Source organism: Zingiber officinale, chromosome 2A (genome assembly GCF_018446385.1).
Source record: "Zingiber officinale cultivar Zhangliang chromosome 2A, Zo_v1.1, whole genome shotgun sequence".
Lineage (NCBI taxonomy): Eukaryota > Viridiplantae > Streptophyta > Magnoliopsida > Zingiberales > Zingiberaceae > Zingiber > Zingiber officinale.
In genome coordinates, this window is record NC_055988.1 from 73,238,934 (window position 1) to 73,258,348 (window position 19,415).

General features: G+C 34.8%; 1 protein-coding gene across 1 annotated transcript; it reads left to right on the forward strand.

The window, feature by feature from the left end:
- The first annotated feature begins 16,509 nt into the window (after positions 1 to 16,509).
- On the forward strand, positions 16,510 to 17,906 carry LOC122039704 (probable purine permease 11). The gene is made up of 2 exons (XM_042599177.1): positions 16,510 to 16,592; positions 16,663 to 17,906. Exons 1-2 carry the CDS (start codon positions 16,556 to 16,558, stop codon positions 17,718 to 17,720), a joined length of 1,095 nt encoding a protein of 364 aa, XP_042455111.1. The 5' UTR covers positions 16,510 to 16,555; the 3' UTR covers positions 17,721 to 17,906.
- Positions 17,907 to 19,415: the final 1,509 nt, after the last annotated feature.

Below are 19,415 nucleotides of genomic sequence, written 5' to 3' on the forward strand. Positions count from 1 at the left end.
ATCAAGTCCAAAGACTCTCCCAAAAACATGAATATTTCAGGTTGCCTAACAACCCTCCCACTACGACGAGACACTGCCTGTAGTTGTGCATCATTTATGATACGTGTTGCAGTTTCTTGTGATATTTCATCTTGCACTGTTGGTACTAAAGTAGACGTGTCCTCTTTCAATTCTTATAGAATAATTTTACTCATGGGCTTGTGGTTCATTACATAGTCCTCTTTTAAAAATTGGGCATTTGTTCTAACAATGACTTTTTGATCTTTAGGACTATAAAACAAACCACCTTTCATTCCTTTAAGATAACCTACAAACAAGTGAACTTCTGTATGAGATTCCAACTTATCAGTATCTCCCTTCAACACATGTGCTGGACTACCCCAAATCTGAACATGTCTCAGACTAGGCTTATGCTCATTCCACAATTCTGTGGGAGTAGAGGGTACTGATTTAGAAGGCATCAAGTTCAGCATGTACACTGCCGTTTCTAAAGCATATCTCCAGAATGAATTGGGTAATTCTGAATAACTCATCATCGATCTAACCATTTCCATAAGAATTCTATTCTTTCGTTCTGCCACACCATTATATTGGGGTGATCCAGGTGCAGACAATTGGGATTGAATCCCAACCTCTAATAAGTAATTCCTAAAATCTCCTGAGAGGTACTCGCCACCACGATCAGACCGTAGTGTCTTGATACTTTTACCATGACATTTCTCCACATCAGCCTTGTACTCTTTGAACTTATCAAAGCACTCAAACTTACGACGTATCAAGTAAATGTACCCATATCTCGAATAGTCGTCTATAAAAGAGACAAAATATTCGAAACCACCTCTCGCCTGGATAGTCATAGGTCCACACAAATCAGAATGAACCAATTCCAACACATCTTTTGCTCTATACCCCTTAGCCTTAAAAGGTCTCTTGGTCATTTTACCTTCTAAGCAAGATTCGCAGGTTGAAAAGTTTTCCACCACCAATGAACCCAAAAGTCCATCGGCTATTACCCTTTAAATCCTACTCAAGTTTATATGACCAAGCCTTAGATGCCAAAGATATGTTTGGTTTATTTTCGAAGGTTCTATTCTCTTATTAGAGTTAGAAGATGTGTTATTAATTTCCATTTGTTGCTTTGTGAGAGTTATTGGATTTAGAGTATACAAATTGCCAACTAATATACCAGAACAGATAACTACCCTATTTTTCTTGATAACCACTTTGTCATCAAAAGAAACAGTATATCCATCCAAAAATAGTTTAGAAAATGAAATTAAATTATTTCTAAAACTTGGTACATAAAGACAATTTCTCAAACTCAAAGTTCTATTCCTATCAAATGATAAGTAAACCTCTCCCACTGCAACAGCCGCCACTTTTGTAGCATTGCCCATGTAGACGGTTATCTCTCCTTCATATAGTTGTCGGGTTTCCTGGAACCCCTGCAATGAATTGCAGACATGATCAGTGGCTCCCGTATATACACATCAGGTACCGGTAGATAACACCGCTAAACATGTTTCAACAACTAATGAATAGGATACACCTTTTTTTTGTTCATATGCCTATCAGCCTGATCAGGCATGCTAGGATAGTCCTTAAAAGACACAAACTTTAAGACAATGTCCAAGTTTCGATTCCAATCACCATAATTGGGATCAGTAAGTTTGTTGTCTTCTAATATAACAGCTAGGGGGTTGAAAGTCATTTGAAATCCTAAGAATCACAAAATATTTGGTTAAGACTTTAAAATAATATTGATTCCTCAATATCATTTAAATTCACCAATACCTCAAAACACCGTGAATTTTGTATGTCACGTTAGTGTGGACGTATACAAATTCAAACATTTATAAGAGGAGATTTTACCTATTAATTTTATTATCTTGTCAACCTAACTTTATGATAAATAAAATTAATAGTTGGTCTGTTTTTGATCAAATATTTGGTCAAAACTTTAGAATTTAAAATAATATTGATTCCTCAAACAATATCATTTAAATTCACCGACACCTCAAACACCATGAATTTTGTATGCCACGATAGTGTGGACGTAAACAAATTCAAACATTTATAAGAGGAGAGTTTACCCATTAATTTTATTCTTGTCAACATAACTTTATGACAAATAAAATTAATAGTTGATATTCCTTTTGTCATACAAATAATAGCAGTGACTCCGATGGGGAGGATACTATTAAATGCGCCTAAGTGTATACCATTACTTGATACTTAGTTCATTAAATAAGATTGTGCTCCTTCAGATGGAGAAGATCACACGCTCTTAAATAATTTTCTATAATCATCCATAAAGGAAGTTTGATCTAGTGAACCGTAAACAAACTCATCTGATGTGGAAGAAGGCACTCAGAGCCAACGCGCAAGTTTGTTTGCATCACTTACAAACTAGTAATGGAGACCATGAAATTTATTTATAAATCCCTCTCCCACTTAGTTATTTAAGATGAGGATTTTAACATGCACACACACACATCACAGCAAATAAAAGCAATAAATATGGAAAAATAATTTTCCAACCATTATGGCCTCTTCCATCACTGTCCTTCGTGTGCTGACAACCCTAGCAATCGTCAAAACTAGCCACCAGCGCTAGGGCTCATGTCCTCGCATCCATCGAGCTTCCTTTTCTGCTGCACATCTGATCCTCAAATAGCACCACACCTCGCAAGGATACGATCCACGATAAAAATAAAATTTTACATATATCGATCCTATATTCCACAATGGAATGTACATAAAGTCTAGATCGAACAAAATGTAAAATCCTAAAACTAATACAGCTCCTGTTGTATTTAATAAATACAATCATGCACACACATAAAATGCCCTCGACATGTCCGAGGGTCCAATCACACACAATCACAATAAGCCATAATAGTTGGAGTCTGTAACCACAGAGTTAATCTATTTGCACATCCTACTATTATCCTGCCTAAAATATATATGACATGTGCATAATTAAACTAAAAACCAAACACACAGAGGTATAACCTAGCTCTAATACCAATTGTTGGTTGCTACTCAGAATACCGTTCTAGTTCCCCTGTACAAAAATTTATACAAGCATAGAACTATCCTAGCTACCCATGTGCTCTACTGAAGTTAAATTTGGATTGCAAACGATGCTTAACATTATTAATCCAAATTATTCTTCAGAAGTTAAACTTGGATTGGAAACGATACTTAACATTTTTACTCCAAGTTTAACCGATGTGATCTTCCTAAGTTAAACCATATTACAGAAGTTAATTAAATATCTATTTCAAAGATCAACTTTCAGGTTAAATATGACGAGGCACTAGGTCTTCTTGGATATGGGATCATCCATCACTTCCTAGACAAAGCCTCTCAAAGAAATCAGATATTTAACTTCTTACAGTAAATTAGATTTAACTACAGAGACCTCAATAGAAGCACATTATCAAAAACATGAAATCGAAAAATAAAATCGATAACAAAAATGATAACTTAAAACTGATAACCTCTTGTGTTTGGTTTTTCAAGATCTATACAAATGGATGAACTAGTCATGATGCGGAAACAAATAACTAGTTATACCTTTTTGTAGCTTATAGGTCTCTTGATCTTCTATTGTATTCCTCTCCTTCTCTTGGACGTCGTGTGGGCGACGATCTTCCAAGATGAAATCCACCTAAGCTTCTTCCTTTGATTCCAAGATTCGGCCACCAACTAACCTCCAAGGGATGCTAGACAAGAGAGCTTCCTTCTCTTCTTCTTCTCCTTCAAGCAACCGGCCACCAAGAGAAAGCAATGCTTGATGTCGCTGACCTCCAAGAGAGAAAACAAAAGGAGAAGAGAACAGGAAGAGGGTCGGCCACCAAAGGATTGGAAAAGAGGAATAGAAGATGTGTTATCTCATAAGGCACCCCCTCCATCTCTTTTATAATCCTTGGTCTTGGCAAAAAAGGAAAATTTTTAACATAATTAAAACTTCCTTATATTCCTTGCCAATGACTAAAAAGGAAAGTTTTAAAATAAAAAATTAAAACTTCCTTTAATGCTTGTCATGGCTAGCCCTACACATATGCTCCAAACAAGGAAAGTTTTAAACATAAAATTAAAACTTCCTTATTTGTTTTCAATAAGAAATTTTAATAAAAAATTTATCTTTTAAATCCCTTGTTGGTTATAAAAGGAAAATTTTATAAATTAAAATCTCTCTTTAAAACATGTGGATGGTTACAAAAAAGGAAAGTTTTATCAAAAATTAAAATCTTTCTTTTAACTATAAATAAGGAAAGATATCAAACCTCTCCTTTGTAGAAAACTATAAAAGGAAAGATTTTAAATTTTAAAAACTCTCTTTTAAAACCATGGCTTCCACAAATGGAAACATTTTAAAATTTAAAATACCCTTTTAATTTTTATGTGGCCGGCCACCTAGCTTGGCCTCCAAGCTTGGCCGGCCACAACTTGGCTCCTATCTTTGGCTTGGCCGGCCCTAGCTTGGGCTCCAAGCTTGGCTTGGCCGGCCACATCAAAATAGGTAAGAAGCTGGGCTTTAAGTGGATATAAGGTTTTATAAATAAGAGGCTACAACAGGGACCGAGAGGAGGAATTGGTTTTGGTCTTCTGATGAGCTTGAGCTTCCCGTGTTCACCCCGAACACCCAACTCAAGTTTATCAATAATAACTCATACCACTAAAAAGTTATTATTGCACTTCCGCACCAATCTCATATTACAATATGGGCTCCTTCTTATCATAAGTGTGTTAATCTCCCTGTGTTTAAGATATCGAATGCTCACTAATTAAATGAGTTACTGATAACTCACTTAATTAATATCTAGCTCCAAGAGTATTATCACTCAACCTTATTGTCATGTTAGACTAAGTCTACCTGCAGGGTTTACATGACAATCCTTATGAGCTCCTCAAGGGGACATCACCAACCAAGATCACTAGGATACAGTTTCATTCTATAATCAACAACACACCATATAAATAATATCATTTCCCAACTTATCGGGCCTATTGATTTAACAAACTAAAGCTCATCCTTTGATAAATTAAAGAAATAAATATAAGTATACGTGCTTGTTATTATATCATGATTAAGAGTACGCACTTCCATTATAACAGAGGTCTTGTTCTTTTTTACAGTCAGTATAAAAAGAACAACATCAAATGGTCTTGCTCAATACACTCAGAGAATACTAGTGTAATTTGATAGTCAAGATAAACAAATACTAAATTACACTACAACCATTCCAATGGTTTGTCCCATTCCATCTTGGTTGTGAGCAACTATATATAATTTATAAGGAACTGATAACATGATATTCTGTGTGACACCACACACCATGTTATCTTCAATATAAATTAAATGAATAATTACATTTAGCATATAAATGTAGATATTTAACCAATGTGATTCTTATTTCTAAATAATTTACAAAAAGCTAGGCTTTTAGTATACATTCCAACACCTTGACCTAGGGATATTGCACCAACATGCACTTGATTAAATCTTTTAGTTTTAAATAACTTTTTAAATTTACGTACCATTAGTGTTGTTTATTATCATCGAGAGAAGATTTTGAATCTTGTTCGTCCGCATTTTCCTATAAGGCAATGTTATGCTCCTTCTTTGGACCTGCACATCTCATTTCATGGACTTCAAAAATTGAAAATAATTTTTCTAAAGTAGTTGAATCTAGATCTTTAGATACATAATAAGTATCTACTCATTTAGTATTTCTAGGGAATGCGTTAAGAGCATACCTTAGCGATTCTCGGTTATTTATCTTTTCTTTGATATTCATGAGTCCAATGATGAGCTCCTTGATCCTTGAGTGAAGTTGTGTAACAGTTTCACCTTCTTCTAATTTGATATTGCTGATCTAGTTTCTGAGTAGATCTCTTCTCGCGAGTTTTGCCTTCGAGATCCCTTCGTGTAGTTCTAGGAATTTCTCCTAGAACTCCTTCGTAGACTGTAGGCTCCGATCCAGTTGACTTCTTGTGGCGGTAAGATACTTAGCAGATGGAACTCTGCTGTGCCGTTTTCTACAAAATCAGTATGCTCTTTTTTGGTCTAGTCATATTTTTCTTTTCCTTTGGATGGTACAAAACCAAATTCCATTATTAAAAGCAAATCAAAATCATTTTTGAAAAATACATCCATCTTCTTCTTCCAGTTGGTGAAATCCCACTCGAACTTCGATGGGTAGATGCTTAATCTGGCCATCTCATGTGCTTCGTTCGACGGTTAGTCCTACTGAAGCGAACTTGGGTTTGATACCACTTTTTGGTCCTGGTAGCGGTTGGCTAGGGGGGGGGGGGGGGGGGGGGAATAGTCTTGCAATCAAAATTGAACCTTCCTTAAACTTAGATAGCGTAATTAAATCTAAGACTTGCATAAACAGAATTAAGAAATTAAATAAATAAAAAGAGGCACAATCGATTTACTTGGTTACAACTGGAGAGGTTGTTAATCCAAGGAAGTTAAACGCGAACTAAAACTCTCTTTTAGGTGGAGAAGCCTCTTTACAGCAATTTGCACACTCAATTATAGAAAAAAAACTCAAGAAAATTCAATTACAAGTGTTGTGTTCTATTTTCTAGGTCCAGGGGTTATTTTATAGTTCTTGGAAAATTTTATCCTGGGCTGAAAGGCGCCTTCCATAGGGCTGGAAGGTGCCTCCAGGAAAGCGCCAATGGATAAAAGTTTATCCAGTGCCAACGACAAAATCTGCCTGGTTGAAGGCGTCTTCCATGGGATTGGAAGGTGTCTTCGTACTGTTCATAGAAGGTGCCTTCCACAGAAGGCGCGGAGGCACCTTCAACTTCCTTTGAAGGCGCCTCCAGCAGCACTTACAATCACGTTATGCACTTTTGCCACTCTGATTACCTGGGTGACTTCGACCAACCAGAATAGGGCTCACCCAAACCCTTTTTTTGGCATTCTCCTCGAGCAGGCTTCCGCTCTAGCTTCTCATCCCTCGGACCCGCTGCACACGTCGTTCTTGTCCACCGGTGTACTCTTCTGCATCACCTCGTCCCTCAAATGCACTGAACCTGTCAGGTCTCTCCTGTGTCGTCCTTCTCGCTAGCCGCGTCTTCTCCTCGATTTCTTGTGCTCCTAAGCTCCTGCACACTTAGACACAGGGTTAAATACCAATAGGACCTAACCTAATTTGGCTAATCACATCAAAACTACCACGGGGTACCAACAATCTCTCCCTTTTTAATGTGATCAAACCCAAGTTAAGTTAGGGTAATTAAAAAAATTTCTAATTTTTGCAAGTAAAAAAATTTGCAAGTAAGCAAAATTTTCTAAGTAAAATTTGCTAGAAAAATTTTACTAGGAAAATTTTACTAAAAAATTTTTCAAGTAAAATTTTTTTAACCTTTTTGCAAGAAGAAAAAAAATTTACAAGTACCCTCTCACTATAAGAAAAAAGTCCTATTGTGATATTTTCTTAATGACATTTATTTAAAAATATAATTATAAATATATTTTAATGACACTTATTAAAACAGATTAACTTTAAAAATAAAATATATAATTAGACCCTTTATAGTGACAAATTTTATAAATGTCATTATACTTATAAATTAATAAACATATTAATTTTATAAGAGTTGATTTTCTTTACCCTAAATCATTAGTACGCCGTCTCCTTCTCAGCACGCCGTCTCCTTCTCTGCATGCCGTCTTCTTCCTCCCTACACTGCAGCGTTGCTTCCTTCCTCTCTGGATCGCAACGTCTCTCCTTTCTCTCTGCAGCAAGCAAGGATTTCTTTGCGGAAAGGTAACTTCAATAATTTATTTCTTCTTCAGCAAAAAAGAAAATATTCCCTCGCCGACGAGAAGGCACAGAGCGTCAGCCACTTGAAAGATGGCAGCAAAGGAACAAGCGTCGACAGCTCGTAAGGCAACCGTTGCCTTTCGAGGCAACGAGCAACCGCTTCTCGTGTGGCAGGTTCACGAGCGGTCTCATGCAAGGCGACCATTGCTTATCCAGGCAACGAGTCGCTGCTTGGTGTGCGATCGATTCAAGTGCGACCACATTGTTGCTAGGCAGGGTAGCGGTCATGAACGCATCACTGCCTGACGAACAACTGTGCGTTGCTGCCTCGCCGAGTAGTGATTGCTCACAAGGCAGCCATGAATGCCTCAGGCTTCTGCATGCATGCACCCGATTAACTTTTTATCAAATCATTAGCCACCATGCATGCATGTGTCTGATTAATTTTTTATCAGATCAAGCCAATAGTGACAACATACTTGCATGCAAAGTTCTTATTTAAGTTATTAATAGCTATAGAAATTTTGATATATAAGATCTTCTTGAATTTATGACTTGACTGAATATCTGAGAAAGTATTTAATTGTGTTTGATGCTCAATTTTAAAAAAACGATAGCATCATTGTTTAATTAAAACTTCTCATAATTATACCATGCATGCTACTTGTGATATATTTTTCCCCCCAAATTTAACTAGTTATGCAACTCTATTATACAACTGATTATGGATCTTATCTCTTATACTAGATAGTTATGACAATATTAGTATTTAGTGGATTTTTTAGTACACCCCATGCATTTTTAATATTTGTATGTTATATTTATTTTAACAAGTGTTTTTTTGTAGAATTATAATGGATAAGAGTTGGATGTTTTTACCAAGACAAACCATGGAGTATAGAAATGGAGTTGAGAGTTTTTTACATTTTGCATTTGCTAATGCAAACATAAATGGAATGATTTTATGTCCTTGTATACGGTGTAAAATTGGTATATTTGCTTCAAGAGAAATTGTCTATGATCATTTGACGGTCGATGGTTTTATCAAAGATTATACTCACTGGATAGCTCATGGAGAGATAACATATAATGCATCTATAAACTCTAACTATTCATTTAGCTACTGAAGTACAACTTGTTGGGAAAATTGATGATTTAAATGGACATAAAATTGATGATTTATCTAGGAAAAGATGTACTCTCTCTGATAGTAGATGCATTCTTTCTTTTTTCCTTTGAGTGATTTATTATCTATAATTTGTAATTAACTATTGTTTGTAGTAGGAATGGCTCCTAAGCGTCGAAGTAAGAGGAAATCTCGTTTTATACTTCAACCTGAGGTAGATATGCAACCACCAACTATGAGTACAAATCACACTGATCTACATTCAATTGAGCAAGGTAATATCTCATTTTATGCATCACAAATTTATTACCTATTTGTATTCAATTCTTATTTTTATATTTTTATTGGAATCAATACTTTCACAGATAGTCAAAATATACAAGGTACGTTGAATAACCAAAGAGATACACTTTCAAATCAACTTCATGTGGATGTGCAAGATAATATCTCATATGTTGAAAACATGACTTTAAGTTCCAAATCAAAATATTGATATGAATGAAAAATCTAATGAAGGTAACATATATGAATAATATAATAATTTATTATATTATTTTTATTATGTCTTATATATTTTTTTTGTGTACAGATAGTGAAAGTGGACTTCATAATATTAATAGGAAAAAAAGAGATCCCACATTTATGAAAGAAATTTGGGGTCGACCTAGCACACTACCACGCATTAAGATTTCATGTGATGATATGGGACGCCCAATAGGAACAAAAAGAAATAAATTTACTGATTTCTTGGGCTCTTTGGCAAGAAATGGTAAGTATTGTCCAATTGATGTGGAAGATTGACATAAAATGTCAACGGATAAAAAAAAGACATGTTAAATGTTATAAAGGTAACTAAATTACTTTTGTGTAATTTTCACGTTTAAGACTTTTAATTTATGCAAAGATAATTTGTCTATTTTTTTTGAAGGAAAAATACGACCTTCCTCCAGGAATTGAAAATTGGACACTACGATCAATAGCAAAAAAAAAAAAGAGAAACGGGAAATATGAACTAAAAAAAACATACTATGATCCAGAGTTATCAATTCAAGTTTTGTTACAACAGAGAAATGAAAGAGCTTATGCAGAACAATATATGAGACTAGTTGCATTTTGGAGCACAGAAAAATCAAAGGTAGACAATATGTTTTTATTTAGATTAATAATTTGATCCAAATGTTATGTAGACTTTTATATTGTTTATTGAGTGTAATTAATATATTAGGAAAGGAGTGAAAAAAAATAAAGCTACTAGAAAACAAAAGATAATGAATCAGACTACTGGAATGACATCTTTTGCTCAAGTGCAACATAAATTGGTAATTCTTCTTATTCGTGTTATAATTCTATGTGCATTTGAATGTAGAAACTAATAACTAAATATATTTTTATGAAAAAGAAAAGGGGCACCCTCCACACGAGTCGAATTATTTCAGGCTTGCTTTACTCATGCCAATGGAAGTCCCTCAAGCAATGTTGTAGCAGAAAGATTGGTAAACTACTTTATACTCTTCAATTTATTAATTTAAAGTGCTTTGTTTTAATTATCATTATGTGTTAAATAAGTATCAACATGTCATATGTTTGTAAAGGTTGCAATGAATGAACTAGCAAATCAACTTCCTGAAGATTCTAATGATCCGGTGAGTCAAAATGATATATTTGCTCAAATTATCGGACCAGATAGACCTGGCGAGTACGTATGCTTGGTGATGGTGTTAGTCCATCTTATTTATGGGGAGAAGTTCCTAGTCGTGGCACATGCAATCGACTAGTGATGAAACAGAAGACAAAATTAGAAAAAATGGATGAACAAGTTAAAAAGCAAGGCCAACATATTGCAATGTTAGAAGCAAAGTTTTCTGATCAAACAAACCAAAATCCTATTTCAAATTACAATAATAGTCAACACACATCATCAAGTAGTAATCCACACACTTCTATTCCTTCTCGTCCATCTTTACATGTAAGGGTTGTTTAATTTCTTTTTTTTATTATTATATATTCCACACATCTTTAAACTTTTATTCTCTTTTGCACTTTCATGTAGATTGGATGTTCTGTCTTGATCAAAAGTTTATTTGATTCAACAAAAAATGTGGCAAAAGGAGTGCTTCATAGCATGGATCCAAATACTACAATAGGAAGACAGACACTAGGAACAAATTGGTGTAAAGTACAAGTACAAGTTGCCCTAGAACCAGAAGAGAGTTTAATTAGATCTTATGATTTTTTACAGAGGTTTGAGGATACACTTGGAGGAATGATAGCTTGGCCATATCATTTGGTATGCTTTTAACCTTTCATTGAAATATTATTAATTTATTATATTTATTGTGGTATTATAATTTTAAACTAATATGAAATGTATTTGCAGTTGACAGTAAACGAAGACTACTATTAGGTGGATTGATACTTTGCATTTTTCTCATTTGGTATGATATCCAATGAATTATTTTATTAACTTTTTATTTTCATTGTTTTATTTCACTAATACAAATATATGCATTGTATTTGTAGATGGCAGGTACATGGATTTTGCTTACAATATGATGGTTGAAGATGGTCCAACTAATTGTGTTTTTATTCACAAGACTTTGTTAGTCTAAAATTTAATAGTTTGAGTGTAGTGTGTAGTTAGTTTTGGATGTAAATGACTTATCATTAGTATTGTATTTTTTAATTTGACTCAAGTTAGTGTTAGATGAATAAAAATTTCATATTAGCACTTTTAATTGTATTTTATTCTAAATGATGGATGTATTATGATGATGTATAAATTTTGAATTCAGGTTATATATTCTAAATAATTATTCTTGTAGTGGCAATTTTTAATGTCTTTATAAATTATTATAAATAACAATTATTAATGTCATTATAGATTATTTAAAGTGACATTTTAAAATGATCTTATAAATTATAATTACTGACAACTTTTACTGTCCTTATAAAAATTTATAGGACACTTATAAATGTCAAAATAAATGAGTTTAGGTAACATTTAAATGTGTCCTTATTATGATAATAACAAGACATATATAAATGTCATTAAAATAGGATTTTTATTGACATTTTTATACTTTCGTTATATCCTTATATTGTGGCATTTTTAAAGTTATTATTGATTTTGTATAATGACATTATAAAATGTCAGGAATACAAGGAGGATCTAAGACGACATCACTTTATAGGGTGTTTTTCGGTAATGTCACTAAAACTTAAGTGTCATTAAAAATAAACGATAAGGGCATTTATGTGTGCCCTTAAAGACCATTATTCTTGTAGTGTCTAGACTTGTTCTTCCCTACTCCCCTTTTGATCACATTAAAAATAGGGTTCATTTAAAAGTCTAAGAGTAACAATAATAAAATCAGTAAAAAAAAAATTTCTAACTGATTTAAAAAGATAAGAATTAATTTAAAAAATATTTAATTAATTTTTAATAGAAAATTAAGGTATTTTTATAACTTCTAATTTCTTAACAATTAGTCGATTAAATACTTATTTCAATAATTAGCTTCTAGGCTGTGGCGAGACACTACGCCTTCTTGGATCTTGAAACAATAACTACTTTCTAAACAAAGTCTCTTAAAGAAATTTAATATTTAATTTATTCTGAAAGTCATAATTTAAAAATATTCAATCCAAATATAATGTTGGAATCCAATATAGGTTCCTTACTACTAGTTTAATTAAAAAAAATTTAGTTATGTATTTCTATGAAATTTTCCTATTTGGCCCTTATGGTATTTAAGGTACCAATTCAATTCACTATATTTTCTAATATATTGAATATTTGAGCATGCACAATTTTTTAAATTTTTTATTTCAATTTTCATGCTTTCATTTTCATTTTTTATTTTATCAAATTCTTCTAATCGACAAGATTTAGCTATAGTTTATTTAAATTCTTTATTTTTTTTCTAATTTACAGTAATTTTTTTGTTAATAGTTTTATAAACTGAAATAACTTGTCAGGAGGAAGAGACCGTACCTGACTTACCTTGTCGATCCCGTGATCCGAAGCTCCCCCTGAAGTATTGATTTCTTCCGATGTTGCTTCCCCTTCATTGATGCTTTCGATACTCATTTCGGATGAGCTTGCTTCATCTCAATCTTGGTGACTTGCCACTAGTGCAAGTCCGGTGATGGCTTCTTGGTGATTCGGACGACGTTTCATCTCACGTCGCCTTCATATTCTTGTACTTGTTCGCTTGGGTCGGTTTTTTGTTCTTGCTCTTGTCCTTATCTTTCACATGCCCTTCTTCATTGTAGTGATAACATTTTATTCTTCTTTTTCTATCTTACACTTGATTAAATCTTTTAATTTTAAATAACTTTTTAAATTTATGTAACATCAGTGTTGTTTCATTATCATCGAGAGAAGATTTTGGATCTTATTCGTCTGCATTTTCCTTTAAGGCAATGTTATGCTCCTTCTTTGAACCTACACATCTTGTTTCATGGACTTTAAAAGTTGAAAATAATTTTTCTAAAGTAGTTGAATCTAGATCTTTAGATATATAATAAGCATCTACTGATGATGCCCGTTTAGTATTTCTAGGGAATGCGTTAAGAGCATACCTTAGAGAATCTGGTTCTTACCTTTTCTCCGAGATTTGTGAGTCCAGTGATGAGCTCCTTGATCCTTGAGTGAAGGTGTGTAATGGTTTCTGCCTTCTTCCAGTTTAATGTTGCTGATCTGGTTTTTGAGTAGATCCCGTCTCACGAGTTTCGCCTTCGAGATTCCTTCGTGTAATTCTAGGAATTTCTCCCAGAGCTCCTTCGCAGACTCATAGACTCTGATCCAGTTGACTTCTTATGATGGTAAGACGCTTAGCAGATGGAACTCTACTGTGCCATTTGCCACGAAATCGGTCTACTCTTTTTTGATCCAATGGTATTTTTCTTTTCCTTCGGGTGCTACAAAACCAAATTCCATTATTAAAAGCAAACTGAAATCAGTTTTGAAAAATACCTCCATCTTCTTCTTCCAGTTAGCAAAATCCCCCTTGAACTTTGGTGGGTAGATGCTTCATTTGACCATCTCGTGTGCTTCATTCGACGGTTAGTCCTCCTGAAGCGAACTTAACTCTGATACCACTTTGTGATCCCGGTAGCGGCCGGCTAGAGGGGGGAAGGGGGGGAATAACATTGGTTACAAGCGGGGAGGTTGTTAATCTAAGGAAGTTAAACACGAACTAAAACTCTTCTTCAAGCGAAGAAGCCTCTTTACAGCAATTCACACACTCAATTATAAAACAGACCTCAAGAAGATTCAATTACAAGTGTTGCATTCTATTTCTTAGGTCCAATGGTCATTTTATAATCCCTGAAAAATCTTATACTGGGATAAAAGGCGCCTTCCATAGTACAGGAAGGCGCCTCCTGTAAGGTTCTAGTGGATAAAAGTTTATCCACTGCCAATGGCAAAATCTGCCTAGTTGAAGATGCCTTCCATAAGGCTGGTGAACTGGTCCGCTACCTTAATGACTCCCTTAGTACCTCACAAATTTGGAGAGATATAAATGAAGGTATACAAACATTAGATGCATGTTGAGGTAAACCTCGGGTCATCAATTTTTGAGAATTGATCGACTCCTAGCCACAACGCTAAAGATATCATGCGCCCTCTATTTGCACCTTGAACTTGCTTCAAGCTTGATTTAAGCTTGGTTCGTTTTAGACGAGCTCTCAATTCAAGCTTATTTAATTATTTAAAAATTTTATAATTTTAAACTTGATTATTAAGTTTGATAATATTTATTTATTTAGAAAGTTTCTTTAATTTATTTATCATGTCGATATTGATGTTGATAAGAATTTTATCAATAAATATGATTTACAAAAATTTATTTTTAAATATTATTCAATACAATTCATAATTTTTTTATTATTAATGAGCTATATATATATATATATATATATATATATATATATATATATATATAATCTTTTTTATTTAATAATATTGAATGAATATAAATACATTTTTATTAAATTGAATTTCAAATTTATTCATGTGGCAAAAAGTAATTCGCTTATTCCCAGCGTCCCCACCAACTCATTCCTAGGCTAACACAGAAGAGGTAAATCACGTGTAACTACTAGCCATAGTGCAGGTGGCTAAAACATCGAAAAAGGCATGCTAGAACGCGTTAAGTTTTGACTCTCAAATTTATTCATGAACATTTAATTCAATGCTATTATGTGGCGTCAATAGTTTGAAAGAGTATGAAATACTTGTCCGATCGCTGATATAAATAGTTACCCTCTACTTGGATGGTGCGAGTGAGGGTTCATTAACAGAAGAGGAAGGGAGGTAAAGTAAAATATTAATATTCTCCTTGTTTGGGAGGGAGGGAAAGTTCATTAATGTAACATGTGTTACTGTATTTGGGAGAAAAGTAAGGGTAATAAAGGTTAAATATATAAAGTTATAAAATTACCCTCACTTTTGTTAAAGATTAACGCGCTCAAAAACCTAGTGCATCTTGTATACATTTATTGGTTAAGACTTACACATTCACGACTTATACATTCAAACAATTATAGCTTATTTGTTGACGTCGGCGTTGTAGTCAGCGTCGATGTCACATTCAGCGTCGGCGTTGAAGTTGGTGTCGACATTGAAATCACCATTGACGGAGTGTAAGCGTCAGACGGTATAAGTATTTTTCGTTACGACGCAAAGAATATCCAAAATAATAATTTTTAAAATTAATATAATAAAATTAAGATAAAATTAAAATATAATTTTTTTAAATTTCCTTACCTTTTCTTTCATCCCAAATCCAAATGTAAAAAATTCTTTTATTTTATGAGTAAAAAAAAAAAAGTTAAAAGCTTAACTTTCTTTAGCTTACCTCCCCTATCTCATTTCTTTTCGAAGAAATAAATAAATAAATAAATTTCCTTTTTCCTTTTTTATCCTTCCCTCACCCTCACCCTCACCCTCACCCTCAGCTGCCCCTAAAGGTGCACTGACCATGTAGAACGTTTGACTGGTCAGGTAACAGACCCCAACGGTCAGATTCAATCCATTGACCGAACATTTAAATTACTCGGCCTTAAATCCTTTTTCCATTTTCAAAACGACGGGCAAAAAACGAAGGAAAAAATTAGGATAAAAATATTGTTTTTTTAAAATCATCTTAGAAGATCCCACTTTAATTTTTCAAAATAATTATACCGATTGAATAAAAAGATGAGCGTCATTTTAATAAAAAAAAAAAAAATAAGACGTCCTTGCATTATTTGGAAGAAGAAAAATAACAGCCTTTCACTTTTGACAAACAAAAACCATCACGAGAACAGTGTTCAAACGCACGTGTCAAAGTAGAAGATTTTCTCTGCGCAGAAAAACGAAATCGATTTTTCATCCGGTTTCCGTCAAATTCATCGTCCTCCCATGCGTGTCAAATCATCGAAGCTCCTGTAGTTTGACTGGATTATCCAAAACCTGTTAAAAGCCAAATCGATCGAATTAAATATTGAAAATGCATTCCTAAAGCATCGAAAATTCGCCTCTCCCGTCCTTTATAAACCTGCTCTAATCCAACCAACCATAACAATTAAGTACTGTATCCGACAGTGCACGCCCTTTTATGTTTTCTCATCTCGGTCGATCTCAATGAGCAACACCGGAGATGTCCTGCTTGTTGTTAATGGTCGGTGAGCTTGCACTCGCTATATTTCGCGGTCAATGTGGAGTAGCTTAGTGTGTTTTAATTCATGCAGGTGAAGAATCTCAGACACCGTCGTCGCCGGTGGCACTGCCGCCGGCCTCGGGGCTGATACGCTGGCGATGGTGGCTCCTAGTGGTCGCCAACATCTTCTTCCTCCTTACCGGACAGACAGTGGTCGCGCTGCTCGGACGGCTCTACTACAGCGAGGGCGGTAGTAGCCAATGGATGTCGACGATCTCCCAGTCCACCGGCTTTCCGGTTCTCTTCGTTCCCCTCATCCTCTTGACCTACAGATCACCGGCCTCCAAGATCGGCGTGCCCGCTAGAACTTTGGCGGCCATCTGCCTCGGCTTGGGCCTCTACAGCACCGGGAACAGCCTAATGTACAGCTACGGCCTCCGCTACCTCCCCGTCTCGACTTTCTCGTTGATCAGCGCCTCCCAGTTGGCCTTCAACGTGGTCTTCGCCTACTTCCTCAACGGGCAGAAGATCACCGCCCTCATCATCAACTCCGCCGTGATAGTGACCTTCTCGGCGGCAATCATCGGTGTCAACTCCGACAACTCTGGCGACGCACCAAGGGGGAAGTTCGCGCTGGGGCTTATTCTGACGCTGGCCGGCTCGGCGATGACCGCGCTCAACCTCTCACTGGTGCAGCTCTTGTTCCAGAAGGTGCTCAAGTCGGTGAGCTTCACGGTGGTGCTTAAGCTGCAGATTTGCACGTCGGTGGTGGCGGCGACGGCGGCCGTGGTGGGTCTGTTCGCGAGCGGCGAGGCCGGGGAGATAAGGGGGGAGGTGGACGCGTACAGGAAGGGGAAGACGGCGTACGTGATGACGCTGGTAGGGACGGCAGTGGCGAACCAGGTATCGTCGGTGGGGGGAGTGGGGTTGGTTTTTATGGTGTCGTCTCTGTTCTCCAATGTCGTCGGGACGGTGGCGCTGCCGATCGTGCCCATCTTTGCCGTCGTCTTCTTTGGCGACAAGATGGACGGCCTCATGGTGATCACCTTGTTGATGGCTATCTGGGGCTTCGCTTCCTACGTCTACCAGCAGTATCTGGACGACCAGAAGACGAACAACGCCATGACAGCTACAGCCGATGCAGAATAGACCTTCAGGCGCCTTTAATATATATATATAATAAAATAATATTTCATTAGGCTCCATCTATTTTTATTTTTAAAAATATTTTTATTTAAGACGATGTTTAACCTTGTTGATTAGAAATAACTATTTATTTTGTAATAATTATTATATTTTTGCTATAATTGAATAGTAAAAGAAAAGAAAATTGTCTTTCGAACACTTTTATTTATAGGATAGATAAAGTGGTATAGAAAAAAAAGAATGCAATGCTATACCAATCAAAAATCAAATCAAATTTTGTCAATAAACTCAGCGGAAAAAATTGAATGAAGAAAAAATAGTACATCCGGAGATACTTTTCTCGATTTTAATCATTAAAGATATTTTAATTGATGCGTTTCTATTTTATGTACTAATTTCTTAAATATTTATAATGATAAATTAGCTACATTATTATTATAATGAATTTACTAGTCATCAATATTATCTTTCTGCTGGAGTTCATATGTGTAGAAAAATTTTAGTAAAATAATCTATGTTTTATCCCTTTTAATACAATCTTCCTTTAGTTGTGCAATGCAAGCAATTTTATTTTCAAATATAGTCGTCGAGATATCTTTAATTGTTGCTAGTCGGCACGATTCTTGAATATGTAGTGTCATGGATCTTAACCATATACATTCTTGACTTGTTTCATGTATTACAATGATTTCAAAGTGATTTGATGATGTTACTGTTAAAGCTTATTTTGTTGACTTCAATGATATAACAATATCTCATTGTGTAAACACATAACTTATTTGGGATTTAACTTTATGTGGATCTAAAAGATAACCTATATCTGCATATTGTAGTAAAGATAAATTTGATCTTATCGAATAAAATAATCTCATGTCTGTTATACCATGAAAGTAACAAAATATGTGCTTTACACCTTTTCAATGTCATCGACTTGGAGAAAAGTTATATGTTGCTAGAAGGTTAACAGAAAAAGCAATATCTGGGTGAGTGCAATTGATAAAATATGATAATGCACCAATTTCACCAAGGTATGGTCTTTCTAGACTAATAACATTTCCTCAATCTTAGAGTGGACAAAAAGCATCTTTTTTAGTGTCACGTGATTGAACAACCATTGGTGAAAGCAATAGATGTGCTTTACCCATATAAAAGTATTTTAGTATCTTTTTGTATATAATGACTGATGAACAAATATTCCTTTTGATAAATGTTTAGTTTGCAATGCAAGATAAAATTTTATCTTTCCTAGGTCTTTCATCTCAAATTTACATTTTAAATAATTAACAGTCTTATTGAACTCTTCAAGAGTCTATATAAGATTTAGATCATTGACATATACTACCACAACTACAAAACCTTCTTTTGTTCTTTTTTAAAAATGCATAGACAAATAGCATCATTTGTATAACCTTCTTGTAATAAGTATTCACTTAGGTAATTGTACCACATATGCCATGATTTCTTTAATTCATATAATGATTTTTACAACTTTATTGAGAATATGGTCATGAGGATTACATCTGTCACGCCCCGGGGAGTCCCTACCAGAGAAAAATCTAGCAACATTTCTCCTGTACGAGTGACAATCTGAAACTTATCTACATAGCCCTAAGGGCTCACACATATCGGCCAACACGGCTGGAACATATACAATAAAATAATTAAACATCCACGCAGTTTATGTAAATCTACTCCACT

Coding starts and splice junctions, on each gene's coding strand:
- LOC122039704 (XM_042599177.1), top strand. CDS start 16,556: ATGAGCAACACCGGAGATGTCCTGCTTGTTGTTAATG. Junction 16,593..16,662: donor TGTCCTGCTTGTTGTTAATG/GTCGGTGAGCTT, acceptor TAATTCATGCAG/GTGAAGAATCTCAGACACCG.